Source organism: Cryptomeria japonica, chromosome 1 (genome assembly GCF_030272615.1).
Source record: "Cryptomeria japonica chromosome 1, Sugi_1.0, whole genome shotgun sequence".
Lineage (NCBI taxonomy): Eukaryota > Viridiplantae > Streptophyta > Pinopsida > Cupressales > Cupressaceae > Cryptomeria > Cryptomeria japonica.
The window spans coordinates 154,899,624-154,920,870 of NC_081405.1; the positions used below are offsets into that span (position 1 = coordinate 154,899,624).

General features: G+C 35.3%; 1 protein-coding gene and 1 long non-coding RNA gene across 4 annotated transcripts in view; one reads left to right on the forward strand and one right to left on the reverse strand.

The window, feature by feature from the left end:
* Positions 1-21,247, forward strand: part of LOC131051799 (putative uncharacterized protein YDL057W) — a 101,648-nt gene that overhangs the window by 58,583 nt on the left and 21,818 nt on the right. For 2 of the 3 annotated variants that reach the window (XM_057986409.2, XM_057986407.2), the window contains exon 6: positions 14,893-14,986. In XM_057986409.2, the coding sequence (XP_057842392.1) occupies positions 14,893-14,986 (94 nt within the window). Of the gene's footprint in view, positions 1-14,892; positions 14,987-19,319; positions 19,456-21,247 lie in introns of all 3 variants that reach the window. The other variant, XM_057986408.2, reaches the window with a different exon arrangement.
* The window catches only part of LOC131051800 (uncharacterized), a 101,146-nt gene that overhangs the window by 55,367 nt on the left and 24,532 nt on the right, over positions 1-21,247 (reverse strand). The window contains exon 2 of the long non-coding RNA XR_009107209.2: positions 5,243-5,393. This is a non-coding gene — a long non-coding RNA (uncharacterized LOC131051800). The remainder of the gene's footprint in view (positions 1-5,242; positions 5,394-21,247) is intronic.

A 21,247-nucleotide genomic window follows, 5' to 3' on the forward strand; every position in this document is an offset into this window, starting at 1 on the left:
AAGCCATAGCTTCAGCCCAAAACTTGTAATCCATATTTTTAGCATGCAATAAACATCTAGCCATTTCAACAATTGTCCTATGCTTCCGTTCTGCCACACCATTTTGTTGTGGTGTATAAGGAACGGTAAGCTCATGTTTAATTCCAAAAGATTTTAAATAAGCATTAAATGCATTATTGACATATTCTCTTCCATTGTCAGTACGGAGAATCTTAATTTTAGAACCAGATTGCCTTTCTACAAACATATGAAATTCAGTAAAAACATCAAGCACTTGATCCTTACTATGAAGGAAATATATCCATGTTCTCCTGGAAAAATCATCAACAAAGGTAAGTGCATACCTTGAACCTTGGATGGAGGGATTCTCCATGGGACCCAAGAGATCACTATGAACGAGGTGCAATTTAGTGTATGCCCTCCAAGATTGACCATGAGGAAAGGGTTCCCTATGCATCTTACCACTCATGCAACCATTGCAAACAATTTGAGAAGGAACAATAGTAGGCAATCCATCAACCATATTTGCTTTTTGCATTAATGAAATATAATCAGAATTGAGATGGCCAAGTCTTTCATGCCATATAGTAAAATCAACAGTAGTAAGCAAAGAATACTTTGGAGGAGCAAATTCATAGAACTTGAATAAGTTATCACTATCCATTTTAGCAGTAGCAATAACATGATTAGTGTTTGGATCAATGATATAACATACGCCCCTATAAAAGTTAATCTTATAATCTTGACAAAGTTTAGGAACTGAAATCAAATTTGATTTTAATTCAGGAACATAAAGAACATCATGTAATTTCCCATTAGGAACATTCACATCACCAATAGCTTCAACTTTACAACTATGATTATTAGCTAATTGAACAGGAATATTAGAAGTATCAGGATGCAAAGATTCAAAACATTCTTTATGAGAAGTAACATGTTGAGATGCACCAGAATCAATAATCCACTCAAGTGGTTGAGAAACATTATAAGTACATGTAAATGCATGACGAGATGAATTACCATTATTATTATTACCCTTCTTATAATGAGATTTATGTTGATTATTTTGATTATTTTGATTCATGGGCTTTTTACCATTTTGTTTCTTAAAACAATTATTAGTAATATGTCCATCTTTCCCACAATATGTGCAATGGGGTCTTGTTTGAGAATTATTCCTTTGATTATTGTGATTATTATTATGATTATTATTATGATAGGATTTAGAATGAGATTGATAATTAGAAGATTTGTGATTATTATTATGATTATTATTATAATTATGATTATGTTTATTATTATTGGATCTAAAAGTATTATTATGATTTTGATTTTTAGACATAAAAGCATGTTCACTACTTTTAAGAGTACCAAATTGAATTAATTTAGCTTCCTCTTGACGCAATAAATTACGAAAAATATCATATGTTAATTGAGTAGCTAAGCTAGGAATAGCAAGTTGAGCATGAATATTCGTAATAAATTGTTGAAATTGACGAGGAAGACATTTTTTGAGAATGAGATGAATTAAACGTAAATCAGCAAGAGTAACTCCTAAACCAGTTAATTGACTATTAACAGAATCAAATTTTAATAAGAATTCATCCATAGTTTTAAAATCCGTATACCTTAGATCTTCAAGTTGATCTTGAAGTTGAATTTTTCGGGATTCATTTGAGCTATCATAAGTAGTTTTTAAAATTTCCCAAGCTTCATGCGCTTTTGTACAATTTCCAATTAAAACATACAAATCAGGAACCATTGAAATACCAATTAAACCAAGTGCTTCCTCATTTTGAGCCTTCCATCTATCTAGGTCGGCTTGAGGAGCAGATGTAGCGGGTTCAAATGTCTTATCAGTCGCAACATCCAAAAGGTGTTTGAAACGAAAAATAAACGAGATATGAGTTTTCCAAGAATGATAATTGGAACTATTTAATTTAATTTCTGGAATTAATGTAGACATGATAGCAAAATAATGAACAAATTATGCTTAATATTGAAAAAAATGCCCTCTTGGATAAAAAATAAAAAAAAATTTAACCTCCTTGATTAAAAAACTAATCAAATTTGATTAACAAAATTTTGTTATTTTATTTTATTTTATTTTTTTTTAAATAACAAAATATTTAAAAATATTTATGAAAGAAGAATAAAATAAAAATTTGTAATAATAAATTTTAAAAACTTAAATTTTAGTTAAACAAACTATATTAAAACAACTTTAAATTTTTAATTAGAAAAACTATTTATATAAACAAGGTTTATATAATTAAAAAAATTGTTTTTTTTTTTGTTTTAAAAACTTTTGAAAAAAACTTTTTATATATATTAAAAATATGTATAAACGTTTTAATGTATGGATTAATAAGAAAAGAACTTATTAATATGAAGAAACGCCTCAAATGAAAGGCAGAGGCGTTACTGATTTGTAGAAAATGCAGAGGCACAGGTGACAGAAACGTTATGATAAGTTTGCAGGGAATAATAAGTTTGCAGGGAATAAGCAACGTTACAGTTATGATAATTTTGCAGCGCACAGTGTCAATGAAAACAGCTCGAGATTGCAAGGAGAGAACTTATGACAAGGGGTTAGTTGATATCTGTTTATTTTTGCGCTCCACCACTGTGGTGATTCAAACACAAAAACCAACTTTACTCAAACACAAAAACCAACTTCCGTGAGATTGCTATCAAAGGTTTTTGGGATATGTATGATCCAGAAGGATACTCCTTGTGGTTTTGTGAATACAAATACAATGACGAGAATACTGTTTCATTTGTTACATTGAACAAAGTTACAGGATTCTTGCAACGTATGGATCTTGCACGCAAGTATGCATTTGGGAAGATGCTTATCATTGGCCAAGATCCTCCATTCAAGGTGAAGGGACTGTGGCTTTTCCGTGGCCAAGAGATTCCAAAGTTTGCAGAGGATGAGGTGCTGGAAAGTACCGTTACAAGTTATCGGTCCCGGCAAGTGGATTCGAACTCGTATTGATATATTAGGAATTTTTGAGAATTACCAATAGATTTGGAGTTTAGGTGCTGGGAATATGAATACAGTGAAAGTCATTTACCGTGTGAGAGTCAGACGTGGCGGTAGGAAAAGGCCTGTTCCTAAAGGTATTGTTTATGGTAAACCAACCAACCAAGGTATTACACAGCTCAAATTCCAGCGCAACTTGAGATCTGTGGTAGAGGAGCGAGCTGGTCGTAAGCTTTGGCGGACTAAGAGTTTTGAACTCTTACTGGATAAATCAGGACTCAACCTACAAATATATTGAAATAATTCTTGATGATGAGATTCAAAAAATGAATACAGTGTTTAAAAAAAACTGTAAATTCTTTAGCAGACCTCTGCTTAAGCTGATACAGATAAACAGAATTGAAGATAACTTGAGGAAATCTAAAAAGTGGAATTATTCAGCTATTCAAATGCCGCTTTTAACAGTTAAAAAAAAATTTTGATTTTAGAGTTGATGGATGGAGATTTAGATTTTACTTTGAAAATGATTTTAGATTTTAAATTTTCAATATGCTTAAATACAGAGAAGGTTTGGAATAAACTGATAAAGAATAGATTATATCTGCATTAATTTAGAAGACTAAGTTTGGCGGTAAAGCTTCCAAACTAAATGAATATGAAATCTAAAATATGCAGGAAAAGAAGTTAGCACCGGAGTTTTGGCGGCAAGCCTTCCAAAACTTTAAAATAATTAAATTTGAACTAGAAAGAAGGAACTTTGGCGGCAAGCCTTCCAAAGCCCTTTTTAATAAAAAACTAACTAGAATAGGAGATTAAACCTGTAGGCAAACTTGTTAACAAGTTTGAAAAAAAAGTTAAAATTTGAAACCAAAACCTGCACAATAGAAAATATTAGTAAAAGAACTTCTTCTCCTCTCAAGAATGCCTCCAACAAGGTGAACTCCACTGAATGGTAACCTTCATCAATGTTAACTTAAAACAAGGATTAGAAACCTGCTCTGATACCATGAAAGGAAATGAAAGAGAGAGAGAGAGAGCAAGAAGCTCTTTACAATATTGTCATTAAGAAGAAATGAGAGAGGAGGCATCTCTTAAATAGAGATGAGGAGAGGAGTTACAAAGTAACTCCAAATCTATGAATGCCACCATTCATAAAATGTGTGTGCCATGTGTTCACATCCTCTTATGGAGGAAATCTAATATTCCTTAATAAAGGAAAATAAAAGAAATGACTTGTCCTCACACATGTACTAGAGGACAAATTACATGTAGGAATTCCAAAGGAATATCCTAAATTAAATAAAAATAAACCTAAGCTAAGTAAAGATTAAATATTCTAACAACTTCCGAGAAGAAATCTAAATGGAAGACACGATTCGAATTTTAGTAATGTCTATAAGAGATTGATCAAATGTATTGATCATTACAATAATTGCATATAGAGTTTCTATTCTGATCCATGGGACATTGATCAAATGCATTAATCACTACGATGAATATAGAGTTTCTATTCTTTATTAGTAATTTAGACTGAGAGGCATAAACTACAGATACATCTATGGGTGGGGTGAGTGATATAGTGAAATTTCTGTAAGATGTTCACAACAATGGCTTACATAAAATAATCATCCAAACAAAAAAGAAGAGAATGTTAAAGTCCTTGAGAGTTGAGATATTGAAAATAATTTAAATTTCTAATTTTCAAGGGGTGGTACTTAGCTATTGAGTAGCGTGAGAGTCCATAGAGGGATGTGAACAACAATTTACATTTCAGACCATATAAATTTGCAAATTTTCAAATAATGGAAAGTCTAATTTTGATACTAAAATTTTAAATTTAAATTTTTTTTTTTATGTACTTTGTTGTTAATATGAAGAAAACAAGGGGTTGCAACCATCCTACACCATTTTTTATTACTCTTCCTTGTTGCACAATTCTTAATTGAGAACTATAAGTATAAATTAAATATTCAAAAGTTGTCTAGACTCTAGACCATTATAATGACCTTTCTGATACTTTTTAACAATTTTGTAATTTTTGTTTTGTATTTTTTTTACAATATTGGAATAACAGTAGAAGACTTAACAACATTCAATTCTGATAACATAAACTCTTTAAGTAAAACTAGAATAACGGATGAAACCCTCAAATGCCGATGACAAAATATAATTTCTTAAATATATTGCAGCTATCAAAATTCACTTTGATTATTTAAACAATATTAAAAATCAGATATGATTAAAGCCACTTACAAGATCAAAGATATTTGCTAGGTGCAAGTTTGGCCATAGTGCCACTCACGCAATTGGATGCTGAAACTTCGAAGTTTTTAAAGGTCCTCCAAGATTGGAATGATGACCAAGTTAACAAAGAATATTTTTCAGCAGCTTTCAAGGTACTTGGCTGACATAGAACATATGATAGCCAACAGTCAATTCACTTAACAATATTCAAAATCCTTCCTAGGTTTGACTATATGGTGCCCACGTACAAACATATAACCTCAATTTGAATGCACACAAAAACACATGTAAACCTGCAATTTACCAATCTAGGGGAGTCAACATCCCACACACGCAAGCACGATCCAATTCCTATCCCATCCATTTTGAATCCCATCCAATTCCATTCACATTTGCTAACACAATTCAATTTTCAAATTTTGCTTGGAGGAAGGTTTGGAGAGAATTTCCCAAAACAATAAATAATGAAAAATAAAAGCCTTCTATTTGTCTTTTGACCCCTTTCTTCCATTTTTATTTTCTATTTTCATTTATTTTATTTTCCATTTCTTTTCAAAATACAATTTGAGTACATATACGACATTCTGCAAAAATCAATTTAAATCTTCTATCAAATACGACTAAATTGAATATAAATAGGCATTCCCAACCTTCGGAAATAAAATAATATAATTTATTTCCATTTCATTTAATTGAATTTTACCCTGATTTTCACCCAAGTCACATAAGACATTAAAATATAACTGAAATTAATATCTAACATTTAAATTTACGATTTAATCCCATAAAGCATGCTTTTCCAATTATTTTACGGAAAACATAAAATTAAACGAAAATAGTAAGTCAGACATTTATGTGTATTCACAACAGAAACAGACTCTGAAATTGCCACCTATTCGGATCTGGGTTAACTTCTAGTCAAGTATGACAAATACCATACTCAATTTGAGTACAATTGGATAATATAATAGGCAGGCTAATGTGACATCTTCAAAATAACCATTGTTGGGGAATAACTTAGACATGTGGAGCTAGGTGGAGAAATAAGTTAATAACCTTATACCTATAAGGCTATAACTGTTGCCCCTCTTGGACATTGTTTAGCATCTCAGTCAAAGTTTCATGTTAGTATGGTGCACTTTCTACTTATGCACTTAAATATCACTTTTGGTTTCATGTGTCCTTGGCAAAATTGTGCATATATGGTTGTGACTAAGTCACTAGGTGATGGTTAAGTGGTGATGGTTAAGTGGTTAAGTCACCTAAGTGACTAGGTAACATGTTATAATATTTATCCCCACTGACAAGGACTTAGCGGGCATATTTGAAAAATAAATTGAATGAATGATTCAATAATCGGATGATTACATTGAACGATATACACACGTATATATAGAGGTTACAAGACGATGTTCTATAATTAGAACATAACGTTAAAGTAAAAGATTAAAGAGCTAAAAGCTAAATTAAGCTTAAAAGCTAATTAATTAAAAAGAAAAAGCTAAATGCTAAATAAAGCTTAAAAGCTAATTAACTAAAAAGCTAAATGACCATTAAACAAGGAACTAAATATAGGTGACTAAAATATAATTAAATATTCTAATACCCTCCCTTAATGGTCATGCTATCTATCACACCAAGCTGCCCTCTAAAATTTGAGAAACTTTGCCAGGCTCAAGGACTTGGTGAGGATATCTGCAGTTTGATCTTTTGTAGGAATGTACTACAGTATCACTGATCCATCTTCAACATGCTGGCGGATGAAATGACAATGAAGCTCCACATGCTTTGTCCGCTCATGGAAGACTGGATTTTTGGCTAATTTTAGAACCCCTTGATTATCACAAAACAAGGGAGTAGGTCCTGGTTGAGACATTTGCATGTCTGCAAGCATCCTACGTAGCCAAATTGCCTCACATGCTGCCTTAACAGTTCCCTGATACTTTGCTTCGGTCGAGGAAAGAGCTATTGCCTGTTGCTTCTTGCTGGTCCATGTGATTGCACCTGTACCCAAGCTGAAAACATACCCAGAAGTTGACTTTCTGTCATCAACACAACCTACCCAATCTGAGTCTGTAAAACCAACCAGCCTAGGATCTTTGCTTCTACTGTATAGAATGCCAAAATCAGGAGTGCCCTTCACATATCTAAGCACATGCTTCGCTGCAACCCAATGTTCAACTTTTGGAGCTGACATGAAGCGAGAAATATAGCTCACAGCATAACCGATGTCAGGTCTAGTGGCGGTGAGATAGATGAGGCTGCCCATGAGTTGCCTGAATGAAGACTCATCCACTACAGGTGAATCTGATTTGGCTGATAATTTGAGCCCTATCTCCATAGGTGTAGATGCAAGTTTACAATCTTGCATTCGAAACTTATCTAGTAGGCTCTTGGCATACTTTGACTGAGAAATGAATGTGTGGCTATCAATCTACCAAACCTCTACACCGAGACAATAATGGAGAAGTCCCAAATCTGTCATATCAAAATGTTGATACAAATTCTGTTTGACCTGCATGATCAGATGTGCTGCATTGCCAGTAATGATGAGATCATCAACATAGACTACTAGAAATAGAATATCATCACTAGTATGTTTGACATACAAATTGGGATCTGAAGGACTCCTCTGAAAGCCTTGATCAATCAAGTACTTATCAATTTTGATGTACCATGCACGAGGAGCCTGTTTGAGGCCATAGAGTGCTTTGACTAGTCTACATACCTGGTGTTCCTTACTGGCAACCTTGAAACCTGGAGGCTGCGTCATGTAGACTTCTTCCTGCAAATCACCATTGAGAAAGGCACTCTTGACGTCCATTTGATGGACTTTCCATCCAAATTGAGTTGAGAGAGCGAGGACAAGCCTAATGGTACTCATCTTGGCTGTGGGAGCAAATGTCTCTTCATAGTCGATGCCCTCCTTCTGTGAAAACCCTTTTGCCACCAACCGAGCCTTGTACTTATCAAGACTTCCATCATCTTTATACTTGACTTTAAACACCCATTTGCAGCCAATGGGCTTCTTTCCTGGAGGATGATCAGACAATACCCAAGTGTTGTTTTTCAGAAGACTATGTTGCTCTGCTGCCATAGCCTTTTCCCATTCAGGTACACCTTTAGCCTCTGTATATGTTTGAGGCTCATAAATACCGTGAATGTTGGCCATAAGAGCAAAATTAACTGTGCGTTGTTGGCTCTTATCTCTAACGGATCTACCCTCAATGAGCTCATCATTATGAAGATCACCAATGGTCTTGGCCCACCACTTAGGCTGGAGAGTAGAAGTACCAACATCTGCTGCAGGATGAAGAGTACTTGGAATATCTGGAGCAAGCTCCTCTGGATGTAGATCGAGAAGATCTTGAGGAAAGTCAGGGGGTGCAATGTCATGCCTGGGAGACCCCACAACTTTAGAGTCAACTAAATCCCTCCCATCAAGTGGAGCTAAGGGAAGACGAACACCCATACTTACAGCCTTTGGAGGGTGATCCTCAATGCTCAAATCAGGAGAGGAAGGCTGAAAAGGCCTTCTTTCTTCATCAAATACTACATCTCGACTGAATATGAGGTGATTAGTGTCTATATCAACCAGCCGATATGCCTTGTGGTTGTCACTGTAGCCGATGAACATCAATTTTTGACTCTTTGGATCCAGTTTGGTGCGCGTGGCATCTGGAATCCAAACGTAAGTTGTAGAGCCAAAAACTTTCAAATGACTGATTTTGGGCTTCTTGCCAGACCAAGCTTCCTCTGGAGTCATCTTCTTAACGACCTTTGTGGGAGACCGGTTCAGAAGGTAGACTGCAGTGAAGACCGCTTCCGCCCAAAAGTGTTTTGGAACATTTCTATGCTCCAACATAGACCGAGCCATCTCAGTGACTGTACGGTTCCTGCGCTCAACAACACCGTTCTGCTGTGGGGTGTAAGGTGTGGTAAGCTGATGCTTAATGCCATGTGATGCACAAAAGTTGGTGAACTCTGTAGAACAAAATTCCCCTCCATTGTCGGACCAAAGAGTGACTATCTAACAGCTAGACTCTTTTTCCACTAAGGCCTTAAACATTTGAAACATGATGAACACCTCTGATTTTTGCTTAAGAAAATAAACCCACATGTGTCTGCTGAAATCATCAACAAATAATAGAAAATACTTGCATCCAGTAACTGATGGAGTGTTCATGGGACCACAAATGTCTGCATGAACGAGTTGCAAGACCTTGGATGCTCTCCAAGCATCTCCATCTGAAAATGGAGTCCTATGTTGCTTTCCAGCTTGACACGCTCCGCAAACTCCATGATTCTAAGTTTGAATCTTAGGTAATCCTATGACTAGATCCTCTCGAACCAACTGAGAGAGATAGTGGACATTGAGATGCCCATATTGCTGATGCCAAAGAGTGCTGATGGAAGTACTCCTAGTTGCCATGGCGAGCTCCTGAGAACTAGTAGAATCAACAAGTCTATAAAGACCATGATCCTCAATACCAACTGCAACTGTAGTGCGAGTCTCCCTGTCAACAATGTTGCACTTGTGCAACTCGAAGACGACATCCAGCTGTGGTGAATGTTGCATAATCTGAATGATTGACAGTAAATTGAGCTTCATACCAGGTACAAAGTATACATTGAGGAATATTAAATCCCTCCCACCAGATGAAATCTGAACGTTGCCCTTGCCGACAACAGTATACTCTTCACCTCCACCAAAGATCATTGAATCAATGAAAGGGATGTACTTTGTAAACCAATCCCGACGATGTGTGAAATGTCAAGAGGCTCCAGAGTCAATGTACTAGGTTGATGATTGAACATCATCAGAGGAGGTTTGGGCCATGAACGCATAGAAGGCAGATTCCTTCTGATCAAGATGCGTGGCAGAATTGGCTTTCTGCTTGGACCCTCCCTGTTTGGATTGCTGGGATGCTATCAATTTTTGACAATCTTTCACCAAATGGCCATATATATGACAGTAGGAACACTGTAAGCTCTTCTTTTTGGAAGACTGCTGAGGTTGACCTTGACCTTGTCCTTTCTACTGGAAGGACGGAGCTTTACCCTTGTACTTGTGTGAAGCTGAGGCTATGAAAGCCTGTTCAGTGGATGAACTAGCGCCGCTTCCAAACTACTGCTTCCATCAATCCTGTTGGAGCAGCTTGTTGCAAAGATCAAGAAACTTCAAATCAACACTAGTAGAGGAGATATTGAGCGTATCAATGAAATGCTTGTAGGATCTGGGAAGGCTTTTCAGCGTGATCACTACCATATCCTCTTCCACCATGGTTCGGCCTATAGCTTCTAATTGATCACGAATGTCCTTGATCTTCGTAAGATGTGCCTAGATAGATGACTTCTCATCCATCATGATAGAAAACAACATATTCTTCAGAAAGAAAACTCGGCTCTTGTCGGATGTTTCATGAAGATCCTTCAAAAGATCCCAGATCTCTTTTGCTGTTTTACCTGAAGGCACCTGTGGGAGTTGATCATCTGTGACGAAGAGTTTGATAAGCATGAGAGCCTCTCGATTCTTCACATCATGTTTGTCTTGATCATCACCTGCTGTTGTAGGACGAGATTCCTTGCCCAAAACAAGCTGATCAAAGCAACGGTACTCAAAGATGGTAAGCATACGCTGTTTCCAGGTGTTGTAGTTGCGGCCGTTTAACTTCCGACTGTGTTCCAACATGATGTTGGTTAATGATGCCATCACGGAAATCGAGGTCAACTAAGTGAAAGCAAGAGACAAAAGAATTTGAGTTTAAAAAAAATCAGAATAGAAACAGCTGCTGAAAAAACTGAAATCCTATAGGAGAATTTTGGCACGAATTCCGAGGCATGAATTTCGAGGTTTGGAAGAAACCCAAAAAATTAAAATTTTCTGCACACTTAAAACAGCATAAATGGTGCCAAAAAAAACAGCAAAAATCCCAACGTCTACAAAAGTAGCAGAAATTGTGAACTGTTTTTGAATTCCAAGGCAAATTTGCTGGCACAAAAATCGAGGCACGGAAAACGAGGCACCCAAAAAAATCTGAGACCAACCCAAAAAAGCTCTCGAAAAACCCACCAAGAATCTGAAAACAGAATACAGATTTGATGGCTCAAAAATTGAGGCACGGAAAACGATGCACCCAGAAAAATCTGACAATGACCCAGTTGAGCTCTCGAAAAACCCACCAAGAATCTGCAACCAAAATAAAATTTCGACTTGAACATAAGGGTCAAAACTCTAGTCGAAAATTGCAAAAACCCTAGGAAAATTGTCAACTTGCAAAAAAAAAAACTGCCCAGGAAGCTAAAAAAATCTCTTAAAAAAAAAAAACTTCGAAAAATTTTAATAATAAAAATTTTCGAAATTTTTAATTTCCATGCTCTGATACCATGAAAAATAAATTGAATGAATGATTCAATAATCGGATGATTACATTGAACAATATACACACGTATATATAGAGGTTACAAGACGATGTTCTATAATTAGAACATAACGTTAAAGTAAAAGATTAAAGAGCTAAAAGCTAAATTAAGCTTAAAAGCTAATAATTAAAAAGAAAAAGCTAAATGCTAAATAAAGCTTAAAAGCTAATTAACTAAAAAGCTAAATGACCATTAAACAAGGAACTAAATATAGGTGACTAAAATATAATTAAATATTCTAATAATATTGGTTTATTATTTCCCACCGAAATATTTGGTGAGTGGGACATGACATATTACTGGCATTTTATAATATCAAAGGCAATGAAATGAAGTGTAATAAAAGTCATTTTGTATTTCTTTTTGAAAGCCCTCAAGCTTGGGCTAGGGCACAGTAGTTAGGGTTTGAACCCACTTTCAGCTATGAGGTTTTTCAGCAATGTGAAGCAGGCGGCATGGACATTTAGGTTTCTTGACAGAGTGAAGCAGGCAGCATGGACAGTTATATCGACTTTCATATTCAACAAGGTGTTTTTGTTCCTTTAACCTCTGTTTGTTCTTCATCTATTTGAGAAAAAGATTTGTTTTACCATTAATATATTTTGTTAGTCAAATGTCTGGTATTGCTGTTAAGAATAGAATGCATAATGGTTAGTGTGTATACCAAGCGTTTATTTTTGGTTCATTGTTATACAGTTTGTTCATTGTACAATATCGTTCACTGTTAAAGTGTAAAGTCCTTGGTTTACTGTATTATCTGCTTATACAAATCTTTCTGTTTATAGCAGTAACCAAAGCATCTGTATTGGTCTTGTTGAGTAAAAATCTTAGTCAGGGTTTTGAGTCATACATTTGTTAATCTTCAGAAGTTTGTGTAAATAGGTTATTACAGCATCATTATCCTTTGGCAGTTTTTGGAACCCTAGACTATGGTTATCATTTTCTGTTTTTGTTTTATGTCAATGTAACAGTGAACCTTGTTGAGACTACTTTAGGGTTTGTTAACATTGTTTCACTTACCATTCATATCTCATGGTGTATAACAGCAAAACATTATGTTGTTAAGGCATTGAGCAGTATCATTATCGTTCTAGTACTTGTTAAAGAGAGCGGTTAAGGATGGAACTTTTGTTTCAGTTTGAAAATGCAAAACACTATATGTACTTTCTTGAATTCATTCTTCAGTGTATTGAACAGAAAAAGATATATCATTCTCAGATTGTGAGGCATTGTATTGATCTTTATTCTGTATCTTGATAGCACATTCTGTGCTTTGACAAATTGCAATTGTAGAAATATTTCACAGTATTGTGTATACAAAATATACACACTATTGTGTCTTATTTGGACTTATTTCTCTAAATCTTAGGTGATGCCAGATCAGAGAATGGACTTGAATGAACCATAGATGATACTTTGTGAATGAAACAAAGTAATTGTGAAAATGTTGTAAAGCCAGTGAAGCATTGAAAATTCTATCAGTGAGATAACATTGTTAGTGAGACATACAAAATAGCCAGTGAGGCAATTTTGAGTGGTTTTATTCCCTAGGAGGGTTTCCACTCAGGACATATTATCATTTCATATTCTTGTGCATGTTTTGTTTATTCTGCTGTCTATTCTATTTGTTTCATATTGCTCAAAGTTTGTCAAAGTTTGAAAAACATTTAAAAGTGAGAAATTGTGTATGAACACTGATTTACCCTTCCTCTCCCCCCCTCCCCGTCTCAGTGTTCATTGTACTCCAACAATAACCACTTAAAGCACATGTCAAGGGTACCTACTCAATGTATATATATAGCCAGAGCACATCATATCATAAATACCCAACGAGGTACATCATCATATAAACATATAACTGAATGGATTAAATGCCATAAAACATAATTGTATTTAATCCACATTTGACTAATATTTCACATATCAATGAACTGAAGCATTAAATTAAACCATGCATCTTCTTGCAGAACACCGACAACTGACATGTCGAGGAACATCTCGAACATGCGGGTGATCCAACATACCAAGCAGAGCAAGAACATAAGTCATAAAGAAAATGGTGAAGCTGAACAACCGTTAGCCATTCACAACAAGAAGCACATACACAAAGATGACCTATGCATCCATTGACACATAGTCGGAGAAACAATGCCTTGATCCACATATCAAGGATGCAAACAAGAGGGTCACTACAAATATCCTTTGCAAGCCTTACCTACTTTCTGTAGCAGTTTGAAGATTTACAAGAATGTAAAAAACTAAAAAGAACGATGCCTAAGGTGTACCTTAATTTGCTAACAACCCTAATCACCTACTCAACTGTTCACTTATGATTTGAAACGGGTTTGATTCTGGAGTAAAAATTTGAAAAACTGAGATGTAAATGAAAAGCCCAGGCTTTATAGGCAAAGGGGGACAATTTTTTTGAAGAAACTAGGAAAAACTTATGGGTTAATCAATAATCTGCAGTTTTCCTGAACTTTTTTCCCCCAAAATAGGCTTTCCTTGTTCAAATCTGAACAACCCTATCTAAGAGCTGCAGCTAACTGTGGAGTTTTCTAGGTTAATATTACTATGATCATAATAATACGCACTTATCCAAGAATGCTAGCCTGGTTGGTTTCATGGGAACATGTGCTAATGTGTAAGTCGTGAGATTTACAAATTAGACTGATAATCTTACTTTGACAGGGGTTTTTTGGTCAAATTCATGGTTAGATTTATAGCTGAACAACTTCAGTATATTAGTCCATTGCATGAACATGTGAATATGACATAATCATTCTAGAATATATATAAAAAAAATGTGAAATATGATTGTGATTTGTTGGGTCTAACTTATCTTCTGGTGCCCCCACTGAATCTTAGGGAGCATTCTTATTCTAAAAACCATGAACAGATGAGAGTCATCTATTGTTCAAGCCTACATTGGTAACCTAAAATGAGAATGAAATTCATTGTTCAATTATCTAATGAACAAATAGAATAACCTTTTGGTTCTTTGTGGTTGTAAACAAATAAACCAGAAACCTGTCTTTTAGTTAATGTTTTCTGCATTTGGATTTGGCTCCCTAATTGCTTCCAGATAAAGGGGATTAAGTACTGGTGTTGAGATGTCATCCTATTGTTGCATGATTTGTTCTTAGAAAGTGCTAAAGATAAGGCTTTCAACTTTAAAAAATGTTTACTTAATGACTAAGTGCTGCCGCCTTATCTTATCTTCCTTTCTTTCCCAGGGAATGTGATATATCGCATAACAAAAGAGAGTTTGATGGATCGACTGCAAACAGATATGAAATCAGCAGCACTTTCTATTCCCAAAAGTTGCAGGTTGGCAATTTCAGAAAACTATTTGTACTAAATGAATCTTTTTTAATTATGTATGCAAACATGCATATGATTGAAGTTTAGTAGTGGTTGAAAAACAATTTTGAAACCCCAGTTTAAATAATGTGCACTAACAAAGTAAACTATCAACTAGGTTTTTCTTTTAATGTATTAGTCTAAATTTAACAAACAATCTCAAATGTACTTTGATATTGTAACATTAAACACAAATACACTTAGACTGTTCGATTCAAACTAAACCAATACAAGAACTGGGACATGAACTAGCCTAATGCATCCTTGGAAGTGACTGAAGCTTAGATCTAATTGTGGGAATGAACTAAGGTAGACTAGAAGATGGATGTTGGAAATTTTCATCTATTTGGAATCATAAGGGACATTAATGCTCAAGATGGGCACTTCAGATTGACATTTGTGCTGCTGGAGTGCTCCTGACCAGAAGTTTTGCAAACACTCCCGTAGGTCACTTGTGCAATTGGGGTGTTCCTATCTTAGGTCTAGTGTCCAATTTTCAGGGTTTGCTTGCTTCAATGTCCTGATTTCTGTTCCACCTGTATCCTACCCAAAAATGTACTTGATCATCTGTTATATTTCTTTGATGTTGCATGGGACAGACAAAAGGGTTTGGCTATTTAGGAGACTGCATTAGTTAGTCCCTTCGGTGGCATGTTGCAACCTTCAATTGTAGCCTTTGATAAATTTGGGTGTGTGTAACCCTATGTGTTGTGGCAGTTATGTCTACAGAGATTTGCATATAAGAGGAATTAAAATCCTAGATTGAATTTTATCTAGATTGGTGTGTGCAAGTGATGTAGGGCAAAGGGAAATGGATGTCATAAAGGATCTAATTGATCAAGATGACCATTAGAAAATGTATTAGAGCATTTGAGAATTAAGGTTATATTCATTAGTAAAATTTCAAATTCCAAATGTGAAAGGAGACTGGTTTTTGAATTGCATAGGTTTCCAAGACATGAGGTTTTCTTAGTGTACTTTTTTGAATTTTAATCCTATACTTCTAGGGTAGTTAAAAGGGATCTATAGAGGCCTAGGGATGATTGTAAATCAGTTTAGTGATAGGGAAGAGTCAGGAAATAGAGAAAATGAGTCCTAAAGTTCTCCATAATGGTCACTAAAGTGAGTGGAAAATTGTACATTGGAGATTGCAGAGGAGGCATTTCTGACCTTATAGTGGTTAGATAATTTTTTGCAATGATGATTGATATGCTAATTTATATATTTTCAAACTAAGCAATTTTTTTATAACTTTTTGTAAGAGTTTAGATAGGATTGGCTAACATAAATATTTAATTCAATTATATTCTGTTTTCTTTATGTATACAAGTGGCTTTTGCAACCATCATAACCCATCATAGTCTTTATAAGGAAACGTATTATAACTTGTGCTTCACCCATTGCATTTGTAAATGCATTGGAAATGTTTAATTTACTTCTAAGTGCCTTGCCATTTGTAGCCACACTATTCCCCGTGTGCCTTAAATCTTTGCCAAGGCATTCTTGATCTTGTATTGAGTAGAAATAATGTTAGCGTGCATTCATCTACCTCTAACCAGTTCCTAGCCTTCTTGCATGAACCACTCTTGAAGCTAAATCTGGGTTGGTGACCTTCCATCCCATCTCTATGGTTGTGTTTTTGTCTTGATATGTTTTCTTTGAATTCTCCTAAAACTACTCCCACGTACAATCTTGTTTTTCATGTTTTGGGAATCCAACAACAAGGAACAGCTCTTTGATGTACATGGGATTGGCTATTGCCACATCGTCAAACAATTCTCCAAATTTGTCCATTCCTGCTCATTATAGCTCTCCTGTTCTCCCTTGTGCAAGGGATCCTTGTCCAGCTATTGCACCATTGCAAGAAATCATTGATATAGTGTAAAGAAGAAAGAATGAAAACCAAGATATGCCTCCAAATGTTAATGGTTTGTCTAATCACAGTGCTTCTCAAGCCAGGGCCCTATGTCCTTCTCATTCTCTCTAATCTTTTATCCAACCAGAACCACTCCCTTCTTTTTTGCTTGTCTTCCAAAGTTGCTAACTTGGTTTCATCCAACATAGCTCTCCCACCAATCCCCATATCCAAGTTGGTCTTGGAATCTCACCAATCATTAGGGCCTCATCATCCAATGATTGTGGACATCGCATCACCCCTTCCCCCTCTTTACCTAACAGCCCAAACGAGGTCTCTACTAATTTTGGAACTAGAGTTGTCTTAGAAACCCTGGTCCAATTTGAATAGGGAATTTTATATAAAATGCAATTACGATGGATATGAATTGATAGACATCAATGTGCCCAAAGATTGGATTAAAGACTACCTAAAAGAAGGCATTCAAATCAAGATTGTATATCCTTTTCGCTTGAGACCTTGGTATGAATCTACCTCACAATCTACTGACACTGACAACAAAACAACTAGTTTTTTTATTGATGTATGGAACAAAAAATGAATTACCTCTTGGTAATCCAACAAAAGTTTCTTCTTTTTGGAGACCTATTGGCGAATGGATTTTGAATTCTACATCTGATTGGGCAAAAGCTATTATCGAAAGGATACATCCTATTATCGAATGGATGAAACCTATCTGCCAATGGATAGAACTCCTTTGCTCAGAAAGAGTAAGGATAAAGATCAACATTCGGCTAGATACTGGGACATAAAATATTCAAATGAATGACGAGCCTCCTGTAATGATTCGGACCAACCCTACATCGAATAGTCAATTTTCTTTGGAAATCGTGGAGGATCCTTTAGAACCATTTTCAATGCAGATCAAAACAAATCCGAATCTTACTTAAATCAATGTAGTTGTATGCAAACCTAGAGCAATAGCATGATGAACCAAAAAGTCTCTGGCACCAATTGTTAAGAACAGTGAATTTTTATTATTGTTAATAGCACTCAACCAACCGGGTAACCATAAGATTTTGCTAGCATTGAATGCTGGATCATTTGCTGAAGATAAGAGTACTTCAAAACCATATAAGGTCTTACCATGAGCAGATTGTATCCATTGAGCAAATATGGGTTCAATCAAGATTTGCTTTTTTGGAGTACCAAAAGCGAGCATAACATTTTTATGAACATAAAGTCCAACCAACTGCACTTTGTAGATAAAAAAGTGCATGGTCTCAACGACTGAGTTCTAAAAGTGGAAAAAAAATATGGAAGAACTATAGCATTTCGTAATTGATTGGGAAATTTTCTTACAAATCCCAACCAACAAGAGAAAATCTTTAGAATGGTTAAAGCTAAACTACTTGAAGTCCAAGCACAACTGGGTACTCTTTCCACCGCTGTGCTAATGTGAGGGGTTCAAAGGCATAGTTGGAGGTTGATCCGACATATAACATTCATATCAACGAGTTATTCAATCTATCTACTGAAAAATAGTCCTAATTGTTGAAGATTTATAGCTGCGATAGAGATCTAAGATAATATCTAATTCCTCTCCACCGTGGAGTCTCTTCACTTCCTTATTGGTGACTCTTCCTCTCCACCATGGAGTCTCTTCACTTCTCTGCTGGTGACTCTTCATGTCTATGTGGCTGTCGGTGTAGTTGTGGCTGTTGGTGACTCTTCATGTCCATATGGCTGTCAGTGAAGATGTAATTGTTGGTGTCTTTTCTTATTCCTTCGTGGTGTCTCTTCACTTGCAATTCCGATTCTTTATATTCTTTGCTTTTCTTCTTCGGCAGATGGATAGATATATATTGCTGGCTTCTCTCGTTTGTCTAGCAGCAAGTTGAGAATATTGTGTATGTAGTCTGTCAAATCAGATATATTATATGTTTTCTGTGTTCTGAATTTTCAGACTTACGAAGGTTTATAGAATGTACAAGAGATGTATCATTTGACTTCATTGTCAAGATTGATTTGTGGAGAATCAAACTTATCTTATTGAGATTGATAGTAATCTGAAACTATCAACAGTTGTATTCATTTTCAGAGATATAATAAAGTTCATTTTTGAGCAGGCTGGGTTTTTCACCTTCAAGTGGAGGGTTTTCCCAGGATAAATTCTGTGTATTTTGTTTCAGATTTCTGTGTTGCTAAAACATTAACCTTAATCCTCTCCATCCATATTGAGAACCTAGTTTAAAATTTTCTTAAAAGAGGTTTCATCTTTTCGATAACCTCAACCTCCATAACTCAAGTGAACTTTTTAATTGAAATTGAAAATGCTGTGAGAGCTTTACTAGTTCATGTGGTTTATGAATTTTTTGTTAGTTTTCCTTTTTTGTCATTTTAAATGTGCTAATTATAACATTTCTTTTGTTTATTGCCCATCAGACAATTAGAAGTCTTGGCGCTGATAATAATTTCCTATACAATATTCAGCACATTGTTCATTTTATCTCTATTTTCATTTTGCTTCAAACATCTTGCAATGATTATAACTTGCACAAAGTAGATCTAATCATCTAAGGTAAGCATTTTAACCGATTCTTTAGTTTTTTAACAAAAAAATTCAAGTTTTTGATGAATTTTTTGAAGTTTATTTTTTTAGTAAAAAGAAGCAAGTTTCAATGTTTGTTATAATGTTTTTTGGTGCTTTTTTTGAACTTTCATTAGTTTATACATATTGTAAGGTTGCATTTAAGAAATGTATAATCACCCAATATTGCAGCTTTTAATCATGTAGTTACTTCCTAAATGATCTACATGACCTCATACTTATATGAGTCTTATTACAATATTGGGTGATTATACAATATTAAAAGCTGCAATATTGGGTGATTATACATTGGATTTGTATAATCCATTTTTGTAAGTCAGTGAGACTTCTTTTGTAACCAAGTAGTGAGCTCTAGGCACTTGGCCTTCTCATACAATTACTCAAATCACTCTCATCTAAATCCTTCTTCACATCATCCACCATTATAAAATAAACAAGGGTACCTTCTCAAAGTCTAAGGAAAACTAGGGCTGGGGTTTTTAGGACATTTAGCTGGAGTCTATTGCTCTAATCCAACCTCACAATAAACATGCTACACTTAGTATGTGTATAAGTGTAAAGCCAAAGTCGACGACTTATATTTCCAAAACCTTGAACCAAGTTAATAGCAAAATCAAATTGCAGTCTATTTGAAATGTGCACAACTTCAAGTTCAATGGATATTGATGCAAACAAAAAATTTAAAATTGATCAAGCATCTCCTTTATGGAATATGTTACTGATAAGGATGGAAATGAGATACTAGGCCTACAGATGCAAACTAAGATCTCAAGTTTCCATGTCATAGCATTGGAACACAAATAGGCTTAGCTATAGTCCTGAAAGGAGAGCTAAGCGCTTGAATTATGTTCCTTTGTTGCAATTCAATTGAGATTGTGAAGTGTGTGTGTAAGAGATCTAGGGTTAATAATAGTAAATTACAAAAAAGATGACAAATATAGTAGGCTAGATCTATAGGAGAGATACGGAGAGAAACCTGGATCTGAAAATTGGAGCAAAAAGCATCAAACATGAGTTTTGGGAACCCTAGTCTGAAAGTGTTCGAAACTAATAGAGGTGAGCAAGAATGTAGTCAGGAGGCTCTGAAATGCTACCTCCCAGAAGTTCAGTCTAGAACAGTGGGACAAGGGCGCCTAGTGATATAGTCCAGGGTTTTTTCCTTGTTTGAAATTTGTCGCAGCCTATAACAATTTTCTCTACGCTCTTGTACCACTTTCATTGTTGAATGTAAGCTTGCATGCACAAAAATAGGGAAGAAGGGTTGTGTTGTACAGGGGCTTGCCTAAGTGAAACCCCATATTAGTTTTCCCACCTCCACAATAGCTATGATGATGAAAAAGAGTGTCCTAGGTAGGATAGAGACCAAACAATGATGGAAATGTTGAATGACAAACGTTACCTCAAGTATGAAACCCTTGGCATGAAGTCTCACGCAAGGCTTGATGTTGATAGATTGAAGTCTTGCAACATGTTGGTGCATGCTGTCATCATGGAGAAACACAATGTGGTTGATCATGATAGCTATAACTACATTGTATGCTTTAATGTCTTGCTCCTTGAATGTAGACCTATAATTGATTGTGCTTGGAATCCATTAAGAAGACTTAGAGGATAGAAGTATGAAATGAGAGAGTAAGTTGTATTTATATGCAACTTGCACCTTTTCAAATTTAATTTTCACTGAAGGCTGAAAGGGATTTAATTTTCAATGAAGGCTGAAAGGGTAGGTAAATTCTTGCTATTTGCAAAGCCAACTTTCATT